We start from the raw sequence: 22,138 nt of genomic DNA, 5'->3' as shown, positions 1-22,138 counted from the left end.
GCGTTTATAGTTTTAATATTGTGTAACTTATTTTACCACTTTTCAAAAACTGTAACCTGTATGTTTGAATAATTTAATATACACAGATTTGCATTTCCCTTCGTAATACAAGCATTCAACGAGTACAATCTGTTTTCACCGCACCTAACAATGTTTGAGTACTGTGTCATCAACTGCCAAACAACTTCAGGAATCCAGAGGTTCTTCAGCATGTTCTCCAGTCTCGCTTCCCGTTGACACCACCTCGTCCTAAATTGCAGGATTCCTCCTCCAATCAGCGTCAACAATACTCACAGATCGCTTTCCTATAGGCTGTATATCGAAAAATATAGGCGGGTTTTCTCCTTGCTCTCATTGGCGTGTGTGAGCGAGACCAGGGCAAAGTAACCATACCAGCGACTGACTGCTTTCCTCGCGGCCTGCGGCGGATTGTCTCATGTTATCGGAAAAGGAAACGTAACGTTACAAACTCTTTATTCCTCCTCGGACGGATTATTACACTAACGTCAAGCCACCCCAAAGTCACCCTCCTATTAAAACGGTTTGCAAAGTTGGTGAAATTTATTTGACATGGCTAACATTACGTTATGCTACAGTTGTTAGCTAGCAAGCTAACGTTACGTTGCCCTATAAACAGTCAATACAAGACGCTAACATCTGCTAGCTACGTCGCTAAGTTACTTATTGATATAGATGTAGGCTAGGCAGACAAGTCAGAGACGTTAAGTAACGTTTTATATCATATGCTCTCTATGATAACATTATTGGGCATTACTCCCCAGCAACATTGACTGCCCGCTATTCTGTGGAAAATAGAAAAACCTTAACGTTGTTTGTCTAATAACACGATACCAAAAAGACCTCTTTCCTCTCATCCAGAAAATTGAGTTGATCTCAGGCAGGCCTCCCACGTGAGTTTCCTGAATTTGAAGGGGGCTTTTATTTAGAAGTGGGTGTTTACTAGTCACCTAGGCCTTATTGGGAACAGAGCAGTAGTCAGATTATTATAGCAAATATTAGACTAATTTAACGTGTTCATGGAGTCAGTTAATACAGTAAGGCCCTGTCAACAGAATTGTCCGAGAGAAACCTTATAGTTTTCCTCCCTCTACTGTTTTTCAGCCCCTCAATTAGTCGGTTGTTGTGGTTTAGGATGAAAGCTCTGGAGTAGAGCCTTGAGGGTTAAGAAGAGGCCAAAGAGAAGACCAGGAAGAGGACAGCAAATAGCAGTAGTGAGTGGCTATGGCCTACTCAAACTACGGTAGCCTGAACAGGGCTCAGCTCACTTTTGAGTACCTGCACACGAACTCGTAAGTACCATTTTGTTAAACTACAATACATGCCTATGGACTTGGATTACACAGAATTTTGCTGACTAACGCTGTAGAACAATCTAATGGACATACAACATCATACCAACTCATTCTTGCAAACCTTTTTGCTAGGCTCAGATCTTTAATTTTGCATTCACCACAACAGATGAGCTCAAATGTTTTTACAGATATCACACTTTGTACACCCAAACAAACATCTCTTATACATACTGTGGATAAACCAAACCTAGATCAAATTACACAGCAACCATCTTAATCCCGTTGGTCAGGATTTTCCATACCACCAGTATTATTTCACAGATTAACAAAGCATAGTAGGGCATATGATCCCACTTGACTAGTTGCCATTTATGTGACTGGTTTTGATCCAAAACAACAGTAAGTGCTTCTAAAGCCTGCAGAGATCATATTCACTGTTAAATGATGTTATGCCTGCCCAAGTGAGCTTGTGTTAATATAGCAAAAACTTACTAAACGGTTTTCTGTTGCTGCACATTATGTGTGGAATGCAAATTTTCAACTGTCACTTCCAATACAAATGGTGTTCTTCCTGCAGATTGATTCAGACATTATGTTAGAATTGTGCCAGTCATCAAAGTTAAGGAACAAGGCATGCATATCTGTAAATATAATGGAGTTTCAAACTTAATCTGGCATCCTGTAAACAATGGTGTCGATTGGGGTGCCCCGGTGGTTCACCGAGCGCGTACCATGTAAGGCTCAGTCCTTCCCGCAGCGGCCCTGGTTCGAATCTGGCCCGCGGTCATTTGCATGTCCTCCCCTCTCTCTCTCCCATACCTTCCTGTCTTATCTCTCACACTGTCTCTATCTAATAAAGCATTAAAAAAAGCAATGGTGTAGACGCCACTTTGAATTACATATCTGACAACACTAAATGCATTGAACAGTAGTCTAGGTGGGTCTGAGAAAACAGAGATTAAAGAGGAAAAACTGTTTTACTCTACACAATTCAGCCGTGGAGAAATTCCTGCACAGCACAATTAGGCTTTGTATTTAAAACAAGCTATCTTATTCTCAGGGCCAGCTGCAGAATTGAAGATAGGAGAGAAGTTCCTGGCCTCGTCATTGCTAGGAAGCAGAGCAGATAATTTTTTCTGGACTTACCCTGACTGAACTTCTCAGTCAATATTTGAATGCAAACCGTTCAACAATTTTGGAAACATAGAAGATAACCTTGGGCTCAGTCCCAAAGCCACTGGTAAGGTGTTATGTAGAAGTCAGTGAGAGGTATAACCGGTATAAGAGGTATAACAGAAGAGAGTATCAAATACTTTATATAATGTAGCCAAAAGGAAGGCTGTTTCCTTGTATGGGATAAATAAAAACATTGGTGTCAGGTAAGTGGCAGAAAAGATGAGGCTCCAGCGACCACATGAATGAAGGCTGAGCTAGTTGGTAGTTTATTCCCTGAAACACTTGAGTCTGCGGCATCCTTAGGTCAAATCTCTCAAATGGTCATGAGAATTTTCTGCAACTCCAGAATCTGCACAGCAAACCAGCTTATAGACAGGTTAGGGATGACGTGAGAATCAAGTGGTGTACAAGTTATCTAGCTAATCTTTATTACATAGTTATTTGAAAATAGTTTTTGTATTCCTTCCCTCATTTTTCCATTTGGTTTGCGCTGATACACAACACTTTCAGGAGCCTTCCTGGTTAAATACCAGGTTAAATAAATAAATAACACCCACACACCACGTAATACATGGCTTTTAGATCCTGTCAACAAGTATCTCTTATCACTAGGTCCTCATTCCTTTACCAGTTTGCACTTTGAGCTCAGAATGAATCCTTTTTGATAGTGAAGTATTTTGAATGAAAACGATTAGCTGTCTGTTTTCAGGACAACCCACGAGTTCTTATTTGGAGCCTTGGCGGAGCTTGTGGACAATTCCAGGTACCCATAATGATTTGAAACAGAGCCAATGATTATTTACAAGTTAATGTGGTTTGAGAAACCTGATAATAGCCTTATTCCTCTCTTGCCTTAAAGTAAGAAGTCTCACAGTAGGTTTATTTCTTTCACAGAGATGCCAATGCCACGCGAATAGACATCTACACAGGTGCACACCAGACTCACTCACACCCAGTTACACACTGAATTACATACACATTTACAGTCTCATCGTTAACACATTTTCCCCTCAACTTCCTGTTTGTTTGACAGAAAAGAGATCAGAACTGCGGGGCGGCTATATGCTCTGTTTTCTCGACGACGGCACAGGAATGGACCCTAGTGAGTGCCACTCTGACATCATTATAGACATGGCTTCAAGCTAGTGATTAGCTGATTGATTGAGTGATTAATTAAAGGTGTTTTGTGTTGGTCCATTATGAGTGTCTCTAAGGAGTTTTCTGATCATAAATGTACTTTGTGTGTGGAAACATTGGTACTGAACAACTTTTCTCTCTGTTAGATGAGGCAACCCACGTGATTCAGTTTGGAAAGTCTAGCAAGCGGTCGTCCGAGTCCTCTCAGATTGGCCAGTATGGAAATGGACTGAAATCGTAAGACCCTAGCTCAATTCCCAAGTGATTCTGGCACTGTGTGAATATACTTAAGTTTGCGAATCTTCAGAAATAATTAAAACATGCCTATGTATGTGTGTATTTCCACAGGGGCTCTATGCGTATCGGGAAAGACTTCATCTTGTTCACTAAAAAGGGCGGCTCCCTGACTTGCCTTTTCCTCTCAAGGACATTCCATGAAGAGGAGGGACTGGATGAGGTCAGAGTCGAGGGTTAGATAGAGTTGTACAATGGGAGATGTCCTTTTTACAGCCTTATGGATCCCTAGGTTGCCCCTTCTCTCTCTTTCATGATTGTGAATGAGCTTGCCATTGATGGGGTGCATCAGGCTGCCCATTTTTTATAAGTCACCCCGAGGCCACAGTTCTTAGTCCAGACGCTGGGATTTAGCCTGATTCTTTTGAGACTCTTATGGTCATCCAAAACACAGAGGAAGTTTTCTGCAATTCAAAGATATACTGACATACCTTGAAGAGGGAGCCAAGTGGCCTTTTGGGGGACTCATCAGAGTTTCTCAGACATCTATGAACTTCTGTTTTTATGTTGTTTGATCTTCTGTCTTCAGGTGATAGTGCCCCTCCCCACCTGGGATCTGAAGACCAAGGAGCCAGTAGCCACTGACCCAGAGAAGTACGCCACAGAGACAGAGCTTATCTTCAAGTACTCGCCCTTTAAAAATGAACAGCAGCTGATGGAGCAGTTCAACAAAATAGAAAGTAGCAGTGGTAAGTGTGTGCATGTGGACTTGTTTCATGTGTATCTCCATATCAAGAGTTTCATTTCAAGATGAGATATCCATCAATTGAACAAGTTGATGCCTACTATTCCAAAATTATTGCTGACTTGTTTTTATGTGTTTTATATGAAAAGGTACTCTGGTGATCATCTATAATCTGAAGCTGATGGACAATAGAGAACCTGAGCTGGATGTAGAGACCGATCACCAGGACATACTGATGGCCGGGACACCTGCCGAAGGAGTGTGAGTATTTGTGTGATTCTCTGCTCCAAATTACTTTATTAAATCTGTTAACTATGAGATCACTAACCCATATTGATGGGAATTGTTTTTATTAAGCCTACGGTTGATTGTCCTCATCAGAAGTTGTCTGTATGGCGATGGCCGCATCGTTTCCTCTCCCACAGGAAACCAGAGAGGAGGTCGTTCCGAGCGTATGCAGCTGTGTTGTACATCGATCCACGCATGAGGATCTTCATCCAGGGACACAAAGTCAGGACCAAGAGACTGTCCTGCTGTCTTTATAAACCAAGGTAATACATGAATGTGCACACACAAACACAATTGTACTGTGTCTATAACTACCTTATTCCAGGGAACAGATTTCCATGTGTGTTTCTGGTTTGTCAATAGGGTTTATAAATACACATCAACTCGTTTCAAAACTCGGGCTGAGCAGGAAGTGAAGAAGGCAGATCACCTTGCCAAGATTGGTGAGTCCAGTTTAGCCTGATTATATAATTAATTCACGTTTGGCATTGCAGTTTAACCTCGCTGTGGCTGACTTGAGGATTTTGTGTGCATTTGTTTCAGCGGAGGAGAAAGCGCGTGAGGCGGACAGTAAGCGTGTGGCTTTGGAGGCCAAATTAGGAGATGATCTGTCCAAAGAGTCACGGGTAATCCAAACGCTTTGTTGGTGCATCGCTGTCTATCATAACCAAGTCTATTGTAAAAATTATTGTTAGTATGTGGACAAGATATAAAACCAAAACTGGCACCAAAACCTGATTGTACCCCTACCTTAACCCCAACCTTAATCTATAGTAACTCAAGAACGTACGCCTAACCTTTATATAGTGAAAAAATATATAATTTTAACAAGCATTTTCACATTTCACACATTACCCAGACAGCTGTCTTGTTTTTTTACATGTGGCTTAAGTGAAAAAGAACTCTTAAGTGTTACAATGCCTCTATTCACTGATCTCTTACTCTGTAACCTCTATTGACTCTTTTCTCCAGGCAATTCTGAGAAAAACTCAGGACGCAGCCATGATGCTCCGACGGGATGCTGACATGAAGAGGAAGATCCAGGAAACCAAGCAGAGGTATGAGTGACAAAATTGTAAAGCCTTGTTTTTTCACACGGTGGCCTGGTTTCAACCTCATAATTGGTTCATTTTCACTCCTATTTTCTTCTTAACCACATGACAAAATTTTGTCATTCATGGCACTGGCAGAAGTTTTCTCTGAGGATTGAGTTTGAGCTTAATGGCATTAAGCACTTTGAAGTCATCAGTTTTGGGGCTGGTCATATTACCCTGTTATTACTTGCACAGATGCAGTGTCTGAAATTAACTTCATGGTTCACCTGCCAAGGGTGGTAAGCTTTGATACAAAGTCATTGTATTGCTTTGATTTGATTGGCCTGTGGTCAGAGAGAGTGTATGTTGTCAGCAGGGACTAAGTTTGAGAGCAGGCAAAGAAAAAAGACTAGCTTTCAAATATTGTCGTCTCAAACCATTACCACTGTGGCAGGTAACTCTTATCTATTTTTCTGCCACAGACACATTTTACTGCCATTTGGCACTTGGCGGGTGTTGATTTCGGACTCTGTATAGATGTAAGGAAACAAACTCTTTGTAACTTGTGATTGACCAGGAACAGTTTAGGCTGAGGACAGAGATATAATTTATCCAGGCATCATTTTTGGGTAAGCAGCCCCAAAGACAACTGTGCCAGTCACATGAATTGCAAAATGTATTTATTATTTTATTTTTTTTACATAGTGGCTCATGGTTAATGATCAATTGAGTGGAGACAAAAAGGAGCAATTCACAGGGCTTGATCGTGATATAAATATGATGTATTTTTGTTTGCAAAGGAAACAGTAGCTTGCATATTGACAAGACACCAGAGTAAGAGGCTCCATCTTCTCTGTTGGGCTGTTAATTTGTCCTGTTAATCTCCTTTTCCTTCTCCCTCCTCAGAGCATTAAAGGAGCCCAAGGAGCTGAGTTTTATATTTGGGGTGAACATCGAACAGAGGGATCTAGATGGGATGTTTGTGTACAACTGCTCTCGTCTCATCAAGATGTACGAGAAGACAGGGCCCCAGCTGGAGGGAGGCATGTGAGTAACTCACACACACAGACCGTTAAACACAGGAAGGTACAACTGTCAGTTGAATCTAAAAAAAAATGTTTTACGATTATGTGGGTTGTGTGTTTCAGGGCCTGTGGAGGTGTGGTGGGAGTAGTGGATGTGCCATACCTAGTGTTAGAGCCTACTCACAACAAACAGGACTTTGCAGATGCTAAGGAGTATCGACATCTACTGAAATCCATGGGGGAGCATCTAGCTCAGTACTGGAAGGACAGTAATATTGGTGAGTTTTTCTGCATTGCAGTATTTCCCCTGTTGATTCCACAACAGCTGACCTATACTAAAAATTCTAGTTTGCCTACTCCTTGGGGCAGAAATGCCAATACTATTGGCATTTATTGAATAACTATCCTTTATTTGAATAACTAGCCTGTTGCTGTATGAAATTCTATGTATATGTTTGTATTATGCAGCTCAGAAGGGCATAGTGAAGTTCTGGGATGAGTTTGGCTACCTGTCTGCCAGCTGGTCTGCACCCCCTTCATCAGAGCAGAGATACAAGAGACGTCGCGCCATGGAGATACCAATTACCATACAGTGTGGTGAGTTACAGATCTGTGCTGAAACGGCACACAAAACAAACAATCGCAGGCACTCACCCCAACAAACTTACACCCACCCTCTGTTTCTGCCCTCTTTCCTTAGATAAATGTTTAAAGTGGAGAACGCTGCCCTTCCAGATGGATGCAGTGGACAAACGTTACCCAGACAGCTGGGTGTGTCTGATGAACCCCGACAGCACGCAGGACAGGTACACACACAACACCGTTTTGATGGATTTGTCTGCCAAGTCATGATTCAGGATTCAGCATGGGTCGAATTATCTGTATCACTTATGCAGAGTTTGCCAGTGTTAGTTTCCGATTGTTCCCAGATGTTTCCACATATGTATTTATTATGTGATATGTGTATGTTGTGTTTTAGGTGTGATGCTCCTGAACAGAAACAGAACTTCCCATGTGGTGTCCTGAAGAAAGAAAGACAGACAGCTGAAGACAAACAGAGAGAGCTCTCAGAGAAAATCAAACAGCAGCAGGAGAAACTAGAGACCATGCAGGTACATCTCTCTCTCTGTGTGCCTCACTGTCTGTCTCTGTTCTATATACATGAGGATGTAAAGACTATATTTCCTTCTCTCAGAAAATCAGCACCATCAAATCTGCGGCAGATTTGAAGAAGCTACCACTGGAGGTCAGCATGAGACCAACTACAGAGAGCTCCTCTCAGGTACACACTCTCCAGACTGCACTTCTTATAGTGTGCTCTTTCTAGACCTGGGCCATTTTCAAATTTTTCACTTTTAAAAAAAAATCCCTTCTTAAAGGATAACGCTGGTGTTTTTTAATGCATTTCTTACCGTCATCCAATCCTATGAAAATAACAAAATCAGCAATGATTTGTTTTGCCAACAAGTCCCGTCCTTGTAGCCGATGCCCAATGAAGCCATGTCCCAGTAGCCATAGAACTCCATTGTATTAAAAAAAAGAGCCATGCCGTTTCTGGGCAGCATATTTCATCATTGCAATGCACCGGGCCAGCCAACTTTTTCCTCAAACAACTTAATAAGCCGACCGTAAACACGTTTGTGATCTCAGGAAAGTAGTTCCGTAGCACCGAAAATAGTCCCCGTCATAATGAAGAATTTGTTCCCATTTGAATTTGATTTGGTAATAACTACAATAGCCTGACTTTCCGTTTCCCTCTTTGTCCCCCTAGGCAACCAGGTCGTCGGAGAGGTCCTTATCGCGCCCCCGCTCCCCACCTCTTCCATCTCACCTCAAAAACGCCCCCAGTGCCCCCCCAACTCGTACCGGTCCTCAACGCCCCACCCGAACGCCTGCCCCTCCCCCTCCACCTTCCAAAGTTGAGCCATCCAGAGGCAGAGCTGCAGCGAAGCCTGCTCCGTCTGCGGCAAAGCCTGCACCCAAAGCTCCTGCCAAAACCCCCCCACCCACCCGTAGCTCACGGGTAAGTTATAGGTTTTATGGAGGTATTCTGTTGGTACTGCAATGTCAGGAATCATTGGAGAAAGTTGTTAATATGGTTGCATAATGCAAGTTAAAGCTAAAAAGCAGTACTTGTTTACTCTTGTGGCACAGTCTGTCTACTGCTGTCCTATTTGTCAGAGTGGTATTTGGTTACGTAACAATGATGTCTGATCCCTCTCCATAGACACCAGCCAAAGCATCGCCTGCCAAATCAGCACCTGCTAGCCAACGCAAGAGAATTATAGAGCAGGAGGACAGTGAGGAAGAGGAGGAGGAAGAAGAGGAGGATGACAGTGAGGAGAGTGAAGAGGAAGAACCACAGACCAAGAAATCCAAGATGGCTGCAGCAGCTGGTAACCGTGGGAAAGTTGTGGAGAAGGTCCTACCTCCCAAACGTGGCAAGTTGGCAGAGGTATACACACACAATAGATCAAAATTGATAGTGGATAATCCATGGCATTAAGTATTTTCTCTTTATTGAGACAGTAGAATGGTTCAGAGCTAAACAGAGACAGGGACATACAAGAGGAGGTTCTGGTTGAATTAAATCAGCAGCGACAAGGGGTTGCACGTTGTTCCAAATATATGTCTTACTACTACTAATGCACCATCAGAAATGGTATATGTAGTAACTCACAATTTTAAACCCACAGTTTTTTAGTCTACTCAGGATTAATCTGATTCAGGTTCTGCTTTGTTGCTATTTGAACTGAAAATATAACAAACTCTTTCACACATACACAGATGCAAGACAGTAAACTAGGTGCAGAAAGTTCACCAACTAGGGCCGATTTTGAAAAAATATCTAATTGCGATTATTTTGACTGATATTGCAATTGCGATATGATTTGTGATATTAGAGGGAATGACAATTTTTACATCATTATTCTCATTTTCATTGAAAAACTTAAACTTTAACTTAAAATGATTATGGTGTAATGTTTGCGGGGATCTGTACCAAACAAAGATGTTTTCTTAAGTCTGTAGAATATGATGTGTAGGCTAGGACATCTCTGCAGCACGACAATATTTAATTTACAGTGGTATTTTGATACACATTTCGCCTTTAACAAATATTGCGCCTCTTGTGATTTGAAAATTGCTGGAGGCCATATTGCGATTTAAATAAAATTTTGATTAATTGTTCAGCCCTATCACCAACTCTGTGCAAACCATCCAAAAGTTAACCTTGATCTTGTAAATGTGTGTGGTGAATTGTGGAATGGGACTGTAAGGACTGAATGACCTGAAATCCAGGCAGCAGCCATCTTTACGGGTCTTCATCACCAGTAATAACTGCTTCGGATGAAAAGATGGCTACAGATACGTGGCCAGAGGTTTCTTTAAGTAGGTTACTGCAGCTCCAATCAGAGCCCCTCTGTGCTGTTGACCTTGCAGGTCGCCACACCCCCCCAGCCTGAGAAGAAAGGCCTAATTACTCCTACTACACGGCAGCCCCCCACCACTCCCTCCTCTGTCCCCAAAGCCACTCCCACGCAGCAGCATGGGGCTAAGGCCAAGGTAGATTTACCCAGTCGCTCTCTCTACTAACTTGAAATGGAGCTGAGCTGCTTCGGCTCGCACAACTTCTAAATACTAAAAGGGTTTTTTCTCTTCTCTGACCTGGGTGTATGGTTTTCCACAGTGACACTATCGGTCTCTTCCAGCTATCCTCTCTGTGAATAGAAGCAAGCGTGTCCTTCTCTAACAACCTTGTACGAAGCATGTCACTCTCACAACTACTAGAGACCACCCTTGGCCTTTCATCTCTTTTAATCACTGGGACAGGAACCATTTCTGTTTTCCTCTCTCTCTTTCCATCTTTTCAGTGAAAGGAATATAATGTTTTTCTGGCTGCGGTGGCGTTGATGACTGTGTTGTGTTTGCAGGCATCTGAGAAGGCTCCAGAGCAGGAACCAGAGAACGACACAAAGAACGCTCAGAAAGGTGAGACAGGGGACAGGTAGCTTCAAGCACAGGTAATGTGTAGTTGCTGAACTTTGGAGGGGAAAAAAAGAACCATGAGGCCACCATGAGGAGGAATTTGAACAATTGTTTTGTTTTATTTTTACCCTGCAGATAAGGGACTGCTGGTTGAAGTACGGGTGAATAAGGAATGGTATACAGGCAAAGTCATTGCTGTAGAGGCCAACAAGCAGAGTGTTCGCTGGAAAGTAAAGTTTGACTACGTACCCAGATCCACGCCCAAAGACCGCTGGTATGCGTATATGTGTTCTTGGTGTTCGTGTACTCAGCACATTTTGCCATCATGCCCTAGATTGTTTATTTCCCTTACATTTGTGTGTGTGTGTATAAAGGGTGTTCAAGGGTAGTGATGAGGTTCGGTTGATGCGGCCGCCATCTCCGATCACTCAGACCCCTGACACCCAGCAGGAGACGGAGAAGGGGCCGGCCCCCATGGAACCAGACACTACTCAACCAGGAACTAGTCGAGAGGTGACTGACAGCCTGGTCACCATGATGAGGTAAGCTGCCTATATTTAACCAGTGTTGTTATGACAGATTTTGTAAATTATGATCGTCAGGGGAGGAATGGTATATTTTCAGTCAGTTGAGGATGAATATTCATTAAGATCTCACTGTATTATACAACAGAGTACAACTTTTCTGGTTGTGGCCAGCAAATTGTCTTTGGTCTCAAGTACAATACTCATACAATTACATAAAACAATCGCACAGCAAAAAACTCAGGTTTGTTGAGGAGGTGATTATGGTGAATTAACTTTGTGCTTTATCTTTCCAGGACAATGCTGCGTTACTTCTTCCCTCCTGATTTCCGGATTCCGAAGGACGATGTCAACAGCATGACAGCTGAGGAGTTGGTGGCTTTTCCCTTGGTAAGACAGATCTTGGATGATTTTATGGATTGGTCCTCAACTCAGTTTAGCTAAAATTGATAGATGAAAATGTAGTTTTGCACTTTAAGTAATCAAAAGTCTAGAGAATCTGTATCTGCCTGTGACACAGATTATGTCAACGTGTTACACATTGAGATAAGTTTTCAGATCTGTGTGCACGTGTTTGTGTGTCCCTGTTCATAGTAATGACTGTCAATGTATTCATGTGATTCTCCCCATTTAGAAAGAGTATTTCCAGCATTATGAATTGGGTCTCCAGTCGTTGTGTAACTCGTACCAGAGCAGAGCTGATGCCAGGGCCAAAGCTGTGGAGGAGAAGAGCAGCAACGCCGAGGTCAAACTGAAGGAGGCAGACGAGAAACTACAGAAATTACGAACCAACATTGTAGCACTTCTGCAGAAAGTACAGGAGGTAAAGCTGGCTGCTTATTGTTTTATACTCCACATTATTGATAAGCCACTGAACAGAAAGTCTCTAGTAAGTGGGGCAAAATGTAGTTTATCAGTTTGTCTTTCTAGCAAATGTTATGTGTTATTACCGTAAATAAGTGCTGGCTGCAATTACTGTACAGTACATTGCATGTGTATTGCTTAAAAACATGATTTTTTCACGCTTTCAGGACATTGACATAAACACAGACGACGAGCTAGACGCCTACATAGAGGACCTTCTCACCAAGGGCGATTAAAGAAGACAGAGAAGTCAAATAAAGAAAGAGTGGGAAGAGGATACAGTCACTTGCACATAAACAGACTGACTGAACAGCTCTTCATTCTAGCCTAAAGACTCATCCTTGGTTCTTGCTTCTGTTCTGGACATGCAGAGTGGTTTATACTTGCTTAGGCCCCTGACCATATCTGAGGATATTCTCAACCCTTCCAAGTTGTTGGATCACATTATCATCTTAATTTTGGTCTTTTTGTTTCGGTGTTTTAGTTGGCACCAGCATGCTCTTTGAGTTTGGGCAGGTTCTCTGCTGGTCCTACTTTGTTGGTTAGCCTTTTGGCCTGTGGTTTCCTTTTTAGTCCTTTTTTATATACCTGCTTGTGTATGTTAATCTATGTTTAAGCCATCCTATCCTGATTGACCGTTAAAATAACTTGTGTAGGTTTAATACTGTTTCTGCTCCCTTTATGTCGTCAGCTAATGCTTTGACATACTCTGGATGATTCCTCCTGTTGGTCCATCATTAGGTGAGAATTTATTTGAAACGCCAATAACTAATTCAAGACCTGTTCAAGTCGACAGGTTACCTTCTCCACTCTGGCCTGTATTCAAACATGAAGTTTTCTTTTTGTGCACTAAAGGAAAACACTTGTTGATGAGCAACACGTTTCTCATCACCCTCCTACATCCTGGACCTACAGAGGCGACCAGGTTTACCTACCTACCCTGCTGTTGGGTGCTGTGTGACACCCCAAGCAGGAACTACTTACTGGGTTTTATCAGTATGGTTATTCCCTTAAATCCCTCCTACCATTATACTATTACTGTTTTTTGTTTATTTTGAAAAAAAACAACAACAACAACATACTGCAGTTAAATGCAAAAGTTTTGTGTTCATAATTATTCAGTGCCTGTGTTTCCTCCTTTGAACAGATTTTTAACATGTCATGGAAATGTTTTATTAAAAGGTGCATGTTTTCAGTGTTTTTGTTCTGATTGGAACAAAGGATGCTGTATTTTTGACAAATCTTTACATAGAACAATAAACCGGGTTCAATAACGACTCCGAGGCATGCATCGTTGTGATTACTACATTAATTAATAATAACGGTAACGGCTCTTTCTGTTATCTTTGCCCCCTCCCTTGGACAAATATAGTAAGGGTTGAGTGTTAGTATCGAGGCTGACTTGATAAAGCAGAAAAATTAGGGAATGCATCATACATTGTACAGCTGTGTGCTCAAATATTGGTTTTAAAAAAACGAATGATTTTTGGGGGGAGTTTTCTGTAAAAAGAAGCGATTATTGCAAAAAGTAAGAATGAAATCCATCTGTATACCAATTAAAGTTATGGTGGGGCTTTTATTTTGAAGGCACAACGTTGAAGGCGTGGAGAACGAAAACACTTCGGTCTATAACGTAAAGTAAAATCTTTCTGATTATTTCTCTTGCATGTAGCTAAGTTTGACTTGCAGGTGATTAAATGTGATCGATTGAATTACTGATTCAAACGGCTCAACAGCGCCTTGTGATTGTTTGGCCGGGTCCTTACCTCGGTAACGTTAAATGTTTGGCTGTCTTTATAACTTGTCTTTTTATAACTTACCTTACATCGCAGCGTCTTATATTGCAGAGTAAACAAGACTAACAGTTCGTTTGAATTAAACATTTTTGCCAGTATTAGGCTATAACTCAAATAATATGATTTCTGGCCAAAAGTGTGTATTCTCTGGGAGCAAAGAAAGAACAACAGAGGACTCGACTGTTTGACGAACTTTGACCCACATTTGTGATCACAAGCCTGGATAGATAATATTGTGTTCTCAGGCTCGCCTATCCCTATTAGCCTACAGTTTGCTTTTAAAATCTTAGAAATGGGAAGAAAAAAAATCAAGATTTTATTTGTAATGGGCATCACTTTGAATGGGAATCAAAAACAGTAAATTGTCGGTTTGTGCAATGGTAGCCTAATTCTGATTGTGTGGTCATGGACATTTTTATTAAGAAGATCGATTGGATGTGATCTTATGGATCTAATTCAGTTTTTGAAAAGCAGATGATGTGTGCAGATTTTACACAAAAATAATTTACTCCATTGTCCAAATTAAACGTATTTTTATTCAGCAAAATGGTATCTGTGGCTGGAATGAAAACCTGCATACATTCGGCCCCCGTGGGAAAGGGCTGAATGCTGCTGGCCCAGAAGGATATCTTTGACTGGAAATGGGCCGGTGTTGTGAAAACATTATTATCCCCTAAATAATGTGTTTCCCCTGGCGGTGTGTCTTAGTTTTGTTCCCCGGTGTGTGTTGTTCTGCCTCATTTGGAAACATTCATTGTCTCCGGAGCTGCAGATTTTACATGTTGTTGAATGTTGGCTTCAGAAGGGAGTTTATGTCTGTAATTAGATGAGCTCATCAATTAAGCATTATCATTATACCTCTTAAAAAGCCAATTGTGGGTGGAGGATAAAATGATTTGTGGTTCTGGCTGTGACTGTACTGTAGGCTACAGTTCAGTATGCTGTGGTGGTTGAAGGGAAGGGAAGACCTTTCTGGTTCATAGCTGATAACTGTTATATAAAACAAAACGAAATTGTAATATTACATTGTGCTGTTTTTTTTTTATTTGGGAGGGTGTTTATGTTTAAAGATTGTGAATATAGTTATCATGCCAGTTGTGAGTGGAGAGGGATGAAATTATTCTCTGGCTTGTGCCGTCTGCACTGTGAGTCTACAGTATGATATTTGAAATAAATTGAGCAAGACCGCAAGAAAACAAATTTTTAGCACTGATCAATCTCTCTCCCTCACACACATACACACATGTCAAAAGACTTAATATTGTCAATTTGACAGAATTGTTAAAGGAAGAAGTGAGGATTGACTTACAGAAATCTGGTTTAATCAGTTGAAACTGCCCAAGAATAAACTTACAGACAAAGGACGTCCATACAAGAGTGTCCCCCCAGTAAAATCTGTCCATTTCCCTGACTGCCTATACACATCTAAACACTTAATCACAAAACACTGTGTTGACTCCCTTTGTCTCACCTCAGTCTCTAGGTCTTGAGCCATGTCAGTGTGCTCAGCCCTCCTGAGCCGCCATGTAGCAGCAGGCCGTCCCAGGGTGCTGTGCGGGGTGCCAGGGCCGCTCAGACACATCACATCAGCGGGTGCAGCTGCGCCAGGCACAACAAGACCCGATGAAGACCCTCCGTGGGAGGCAGAGGGCCATCCGCTGTTCTCCAGAGCCAGGACAGGGCCGTTCTTCCAGGACAGGCCGCTGCTGAAGAACCCCTTTCTGGAGGACGCCCTGCTGAGAGGATACCTGAGGAGACACCTGCCTCAGGAGGTGAGGAGGGAGCGCCGGGGTGCTTTCAAGTGCTGTCGGAAATGTCAGAATTATGAACTGAATGCACATGAACAACCCAACACTGTGGTAAATACGAAAGTTAGGATCTTTGTATCTCAAGTTGCTGAGACTTATGTTATTTATTTAACCTTTATTTAACCAGGAAGTCCACTTGAGATTCAGAATCTCTTTTGCGAGGGAGGCCTGGCTAAGACAGCCGCAAATAAGGAATAGGAGCAGAAGCAATGGAACATTATACAAGACAATAAAACAAAACAAAACAAAACAATTAGATACATTATAAAAACAATAAACAGTTAAACCATTAAGAGTTAAAACACATAACACATCTAACCCAGCAGAGAGACAGTCACAGAGACAAGGAGCAGTGAGGAAACAACCTATAAAAAGCAAGAACAGAGTCCTATTGACTTGGATACCATGTCTCTCGATCATTTTTCAGCCTGATCCAAGTAGTAGGGCTGACAGAAACAGAGTCGTTTAGTGGCATAGAACAGTGTTTCTCAATGTAGGGTCCGGGAACCACCAGGGGTCCTTGAGGGGGTTCCAGAGGGTCCCCAGCAAACTGATGAATTGTTAAACTTCAGCATTATTTCATTTACAAGAAGTGAACAGAATGACTGTTTTGATCATAGTTTCTCTGTTATCATTCTACCTACAATACCGATTCTGGACAAAATCATATCTAACAATAAAGATATTCTCAGATTTGGGTCCAAGAGACAAAATCTCATCAAATGGGGGTCTGTGGCTCTAATGTGGACTGAATTACGGTCCTAACGTAACAGGTTGAGAATCATTGACGTAGAGCATGGAAGCCATGTCAACAACTGATGGTAATCGAAATATATTTCATTATTTTCTGTTATTGTGAACTTCTGATTGATTGACTCACAGGCAGCATTCTCAGACCTGTGTGCATTTGGAGAGCGGGTGGCGAGCGAGGTGGACGGGTGGGGTCGTGAGTGTGAGGTGACTCCTCCGCGGTTGGTGCACTTTGACCCCTGGGGTCACAGAGTGGACCACATCGTGACCTCGCCGGCCTGGAGACGCATGAAAGACCTGTCAGCGCAGGAAGGGCTGGTTGCCATTGGCTACGAGAGGCCGTTTGGGGAATGGAGGTTAGGAGACCGTTGCTCTTTCTTACTTCACTTCAGCTTATATCTCTTTTATTTCAGTTTGATTTTATAGTTTTTAATATGACTAATTCAAATAGAAATCTCCCTTATTTTCATATCCAATTGTTAGCAGACAAGATTGAGACTCAACATACAAGACCTCATGCTGATGATCTGTGATGTATGTGTGTGTGTGTGTTTTTGTGTGTGTGTGTGTGTGTGTGTGTGTGTGTGTGTGTGTGTGCGTTCCAGCCGTGTGTACCAAATGAGTAAGCTGTACATCTACTCTCCCTCCTCTGGTCTCTACACCTGTCCTCTGGCTATGACTGACGGAGCTGCTAAAGTCATCCAGGTGTGTCAGGAAAAAAACATCATCCGAAGCTGAGTTTTGCAATTAGTGATGCTGAGAATAACAGTGCTGATGTGAATTTAATTTTGAGATTTTCTCTCTGTGTATGTGTAGTCCCTAGGTGTGTCATGGCCAGTAGATGAAGCCTACAGTCGTTTGACCACTCGTCACCCTGAACGCTTCTGGACATCTGGACAGTGGATGACTGAAAGAAGGGGAGGATCTGACGTGGGTCAGTAGTAACACACTTTTTTTTTTATTACCTATTATGAACTCCACCCTGCAAAGGCAAACAGCAGTAGCTACATTTTGTGTTTAAAAGTCTCAAGATAAAGGTTTAGATTTCATAAGAAAAATTCTAGCCATAAATGCTATTAAATGATATACAGTCTGCCTCTGTGTCGACAATACTTTCACTGTCGTTACAGGAGTTAAACTTTGAGGAAATTCTTCTTAGTTTCAGTACTCGCACAGTTGCTGCTCTTTGGCTTTGTAGTGCAGAACTACAGTAGATCCAGGACTGTAATGACTCATTACTTGCCTCTCCCTCTCTTGCATCTCTTCAGCCAGCGGCACAGAGACGGTGGCTGTTCCCCAGGGAGACGGTTCATACAAACTACATGGCTTCAAGTGGTTCACCTCTGCTACAGACGCAGACATGACTCTCACACTGGCCAGAGTGCAGGACAGAGAGGGAGCAACCACACCGGTACTGCTCCCTTTACCTTTGTGGAAGAAAACTCAGTTTGACAGGTTTATTCAATCTGCAGGTTGGGAGCCAAAGAACTCAAAATCTGGATGATTACACAGAGTTTTATAGCGTTGAATATTCATGATTATTTGAATACAGATAGAATATAATAATGTACACTGTATGCGTGCATGTCTCCACTCCACAGGGTAGCAGGGGTTTGTCTCTGTTCTATGCGGAGGTGAGCCGAGACCAGGAGGGCAAGCTGAAGGGTATAGAGGTTCAGAGGCTGAAGGACAAGCTGGGCACCAGACAGATGCCCACAGCTGAGCTGCTGCTGGATGGCCTGCAAGCACATAGGGTCAGTTACATATCATCATTCATCACAATGATGATAAACTGTGGATGTTTTCTCTGGTTCATGTAGATAATTTGTAGTAGTACTGGTTTTAGCATTGCAGTTGGAAATTCCTTTATCACAATATACAAAACAAAGCACAATTGGACACCGCTTGCATAGGCAGAATATTTGGGTAACATACAGAAATATACAGTAAATCACAATGCCTGTGCTACTGGGAAGCCACACTGGGTCAGATGCACCTCACTTGTGTTCATTCTAAAGAATCATTACACTGGGAATAAGCAAAACCTCTCTAGTCATTCTGAGAAGTGTAAAAGTCACAATGGAAAGAAAAATACCTTTTTACCGTTTTGCCAGTTCTCCATATCATAAGATGCACCTATTTCACAATAAAAGCCTCCAGAAATTACAAAATATGTATTTTCTCATATTTTTTATATCAAAATTACTTCCTAGAAAACAGTGTATTTGTAGTGGTTACTTAATGTTGCTCCTTCATTCATATAAAACATGTCACTTGTAATTGATATGAGTGACAACATGATATGGTGGTGGATTTCTGGGTGTTCACGCCCCAAAAATCCTGTTTCTTTTTTCTAAGAGGCATGGCTGTGTCCTGGTGGCTGGAATTTATTCATTTTTAAGTATCTAGAATTTGTGACAGCTCAAGATTATGTGCAAAGCACTTTTGAACTCTTGAGCACTTTTGAACATTCCCTCTCTGTGTTATGTCCTGCCGCAACATCCTGTTTCAAATATGTCAAATTACGGAAGCAAAAGACACAATGCTATTTCCCCAAGACTTAAATTTTCTGCTGAGACAACTCCAGCTGATTTGTTTTCAAAAAATAAGCTTTTTGGGAGATAAGAATTTACCATAGAATAACTTGCTATGTGTATACAAAAAACATGTCATACGCCCTCTCATCTTTATTCCCTCCACTATACACACAGCTCTCAGATGAAGGAAGAGGTGTGGCCTCCATAGCTAACATGCTGACAGTAACCAGGATCCACAACAGTGTCTCTGCAGCAGCAGCCATGAGAAGGCAGGATGTTTATACTACTACTGCACTGAGCATGATGTACTAGTTTGAAAAAGTGTGATCTGATTAAGCTGATTAATAATGTGTGTGTGTGTGTGTGTGTGTGTGTCTGACAGGGTGGTCCATTTGGCTCGTGACTACGCCTCTCGTCGCACAGCCTTTGGAAAGCCTCTTAAAGACCACCCACTCCACATGCAGACCCTTGCTAGGATGGAGGTAAGCTGGCTGCCCGAATTCACTCAACAGATGCCCACTAACTTAACACTCTAAATGTAATGAACATCTAATTGTAGACATTCTAGCCAAAGTCTTATGAAGTCTTTATTTTTTCCATTATCCTCCATCCATGCTTGCTTCTGTCTTCCCTGACTGACAGGTGGAGACTCGTGGAGCCTTCCTGCTGGTGATGGATGTGTGTCGTCTGCTGGGCCGGGAGGAGACTGGCATGGCGACCCAGCTGGATACACACCTCCTGCGCCTGCTCACACCGGTGCTCAAACTCTATACTGGGAAACAGGTGCACGCTTCATACAAACACACTCTGTCATGGTAAACTGTCGACTGGCTGCGGTGATGCTGGTTCTTCCCAGTCGTTACACTTTGTGTTTTGTCTCAGGCGGTTGCTGTGGTGTCCGAGGGTTTGGAGAGCTTTGGTGGGCAGGGCTACATTGAGGACACAGGGTTGCCTGGGTTACTTAGGGATGCACAGGTGAGGTGATACCATAGATGTGAATGACAAGACTGCTATATGCTTGGGAAAAATCTGCCTTATTCCAGGGACCAAGTCTCATGCTAACCCGTCTCTGTTTCCCTCTGTCAGGTGTTGAGTATATGGGAAGGCACAACGAATGTTTTGTCCCTGGACGTGCTGCGCTGTGTGGCTCGCAGCTCAGGAGTGGTTCTTGAGGCTTACTTCACCCATACAAAGGTCAGGGTTCAGGGAAATATCCTCTCAAACCAGTTCAGTGACTATAATGTCATGTTATTCTATGACAGAGTTGCACAGGAATGTGATGCGCACTTGTTTTTCTTCTCCTTGTAGTCCCTGTTGGCAGGCGCCTCCAGGGTTCCCTCGTTGGCCCCGGCTGTGAAAGCAGCAGATGGCGCCCTCTCTGGACTGGGGGAGTTTGTACAAGTAGCAGCTGCCAAACCACCCAGCTACCTACAGCTGGCAGCTAGAGACCTGGCATACAGCCTGGCTCGCATCTACATGGGTAGCTACCGCCATACACACACACACACACACACACACACACATGCACACACACACACACACACACACACACACACACACACAAACCCAGATTCTTTATACCTTCATATGATCATCACACATAATAACAATGAAAGTGAGCCACTAAAATATATAAATGTCCAGAACAACCTTGTTTTTAGCTCAATGGCCAGGCATTTTTCAGTGTATTCAACGTGTTTTGAAAGGGTTTCATGAGCCCAAGGGTCATAGAATTACCTCAACCCATAGAGAAGCATGTAATCTTTTAATTGAAGTTAAAACGATATGTAACTAAATGCACCTCTCTTCCCCACTGTGTTGTGAACTAATTATATGCTTATTTCAGGTGCCCTGCTCATTGACCATGCTTCATGGGAAGGAGCCTCTCCATCTGATACTTATGCTGCTCTCAGGTAAAAAAAAAAAAAAAAAAGCACAGAAATTGCATTCGTAGTCATCAAATCTTTTACTGGTGCCATTATCAAGTCCCCCTGTTTATGTAAATCTTTGTATCACCAACATAACAGGTGGTGTGAACAGGACTTGTGTCCAGTGGTGACCAAAAAGGCTGGAGGCTGGTACAGTCCCAACACTCCACCACTGGATGCTGCGTTGGTGTACGACCAGCCGATCCAAAACTGAATGTCCAATGAACACGGAAAAATGTGTCACTTGATCTGCTGTTGATGAGCCTTCAGTCTAACACGGTTGTAGATGTAGTTATTGTATCATAGCATTGTAAATTTTGTAGAAGATTGAGCCCATCCTTTGTGAAAGATATGGTTCCTTTCTGAATAAGCTTGTGTTTTGTATGTGTTGTAATACAGCCTATCTCATTCTCTCTCTTTTGAAGCATCTATGTGATTTGTTAAGCATGATATTTACTTCTAAATCTAAATATAAAGTCTCTGCATTTCTGTCAGCAACAAAAATGACACTAAGAGTCACAATTTTTGCAGTATACCTACATTTTTATTGGTGGGGCTTGAACAAAGTCAATAAATGAAGTCGATATATTTATCGGGACTCCAGGCTTCTCACATTTATCATCAGGATCGTTCCTCCAGTTATTAGGCTCCTGAAGCAGGAAGAAACCAGAGAAAGACATAGGTCAGTAAGAGACCTGAATGATGCGCATGAAACAGGGGGCGTTTGACATTAATGCTGCCTTCAAGTGCTGTCGGAAAAATAGCTATTACCAGCTGAGCACACATAGACGACCCAACAAAATGGTAAATACAACCTGGAAAGTCGGAGGTTCAGGCTCCCAAGGGCAACATTTCTTTATTTGTTGAGGTGGATTTTGGTTTTGGTTTTGGTTTTGAACCTGCAATGAAGAAAAACTAAAATCGCTAGCCATACTTAGCATTCCAGCATTTCGCTGTTTTGTGAAGCGAAGATAACGCAACAACTGTACAAA

At 42.3% G+C, this 22,138-nt stretch overlaps 2 protein-coding genes across 3 annotated transcripts; both read left to right on the top strand.

The window, feature by feature from the left end:
* Positions 1-398: 398 nt before the first annotated feature.
* morc2 (MORC family CW-type zinc finger 2) lies at positions 399-13,522 on the top strand. Of its 2 annotated transcripts, XM_071513635.1 has the most exons (27): positions 399-1,310; positions 3,199-3,252; positions 3,384-3,418; positions 3,523-3,591; positions 3,773-3,863; positions 3,975-4,083; positions 4,450-4,609; positions 4,755-4,866; positions 5,031-5,156; positions 5,257-5,336; positions 5,437-5,519; positions 5,866-5,951; positions 6,834-6,974; positions 7,076-7,230; positions 7,421-7,549; positions 7,653-7,758; positions 7,932-8,064; positions 8,148-8,234; positions 8,724-8,975; positions 9,180-9,407; positions 10,394-10,516; positions 10,885-10,942; positions 11,075-11,213; positions 11,314-11,481; positions 11,760-11,853; positions 12,098-12,286; positions 12,495-13,522. In XM_071513635.1, the coding sequence occupies exons 1-27, from the start codon at positions 1,243-1,245 to the stop codon at positions 12,561-12,563; spliced, it is 3,144 nt and encodes a 1,047-aa protein (XP_071369736.1). In that variant the 5' UTR covers positions 399-1,242; the 3' UTR covers positions 12,564-13,522. The 2 variants fall into 2 exon arrangements, with proteins under 2 accessions (XP_071369736.1, XP_071369737.1); XM_071513636.1 differs by lacking the exon at positions 10,394-10,516.
* A 475-nt stretch (positions 13,523-13,997) lies between these two features.
* On the top strand, positions 13,998-21,698 carry LOC139639529 (acyl-CoA dehydrogenase family member 11-like). Its single transcript, XM_071513637.1, has 15 exons — positions 13,998-14,097; positions 15,600-15,895; positions 16,814-17,037; positions 17,287-17,386; positions 17,498-17,615; positions 17,950-18,092; positions 18,283-18,435; positions 19,393-19,487; positions 19,601-19,700; positions 19,861-20,001; positions 20,101-20,193; positions 20,305-20,418; positions 20,527-20,698; positions 21,065-21,131; positions 21,246-21,698. Exons 2-15 carry the CDS (start codon positions 15,617-15,619, stop codon positions 21,358-21,360), a joined length of 1,914 nt encoding a protein of 637 aa, XP_071369738.1. The 5' UTR covers positions 13,998-14,097; positions 15,600-15,616; the 3' UTR covers positions 21,361-21,698.
* Positions 21,699-22,138: the final 440 nt, after the last annotated feature.

This window comes from Centroberyx affinis, unplaced genomic scaffold (genome assembly GCF_046629955.1).
Source record: "Centroberyx affinis isolate AG114_WGS23_722 - 3 ecotype Tasmania unplaced genomic scaffold, CSIRO-AGI_Caff_v1 ptg007379l_1, whole genome shotgun sequence".
Taxonomy (NCBI): Eukaryota; Metazoa; Chordata; class Actinopteri; order Beryciformes; family Berycidae; genus Centroberyx; species Centroberyx affinis.
Note: the sequence above shows the minus strand (reverse complement) of the source record. Positions and strands in the feature narration are given on the sequence as shown.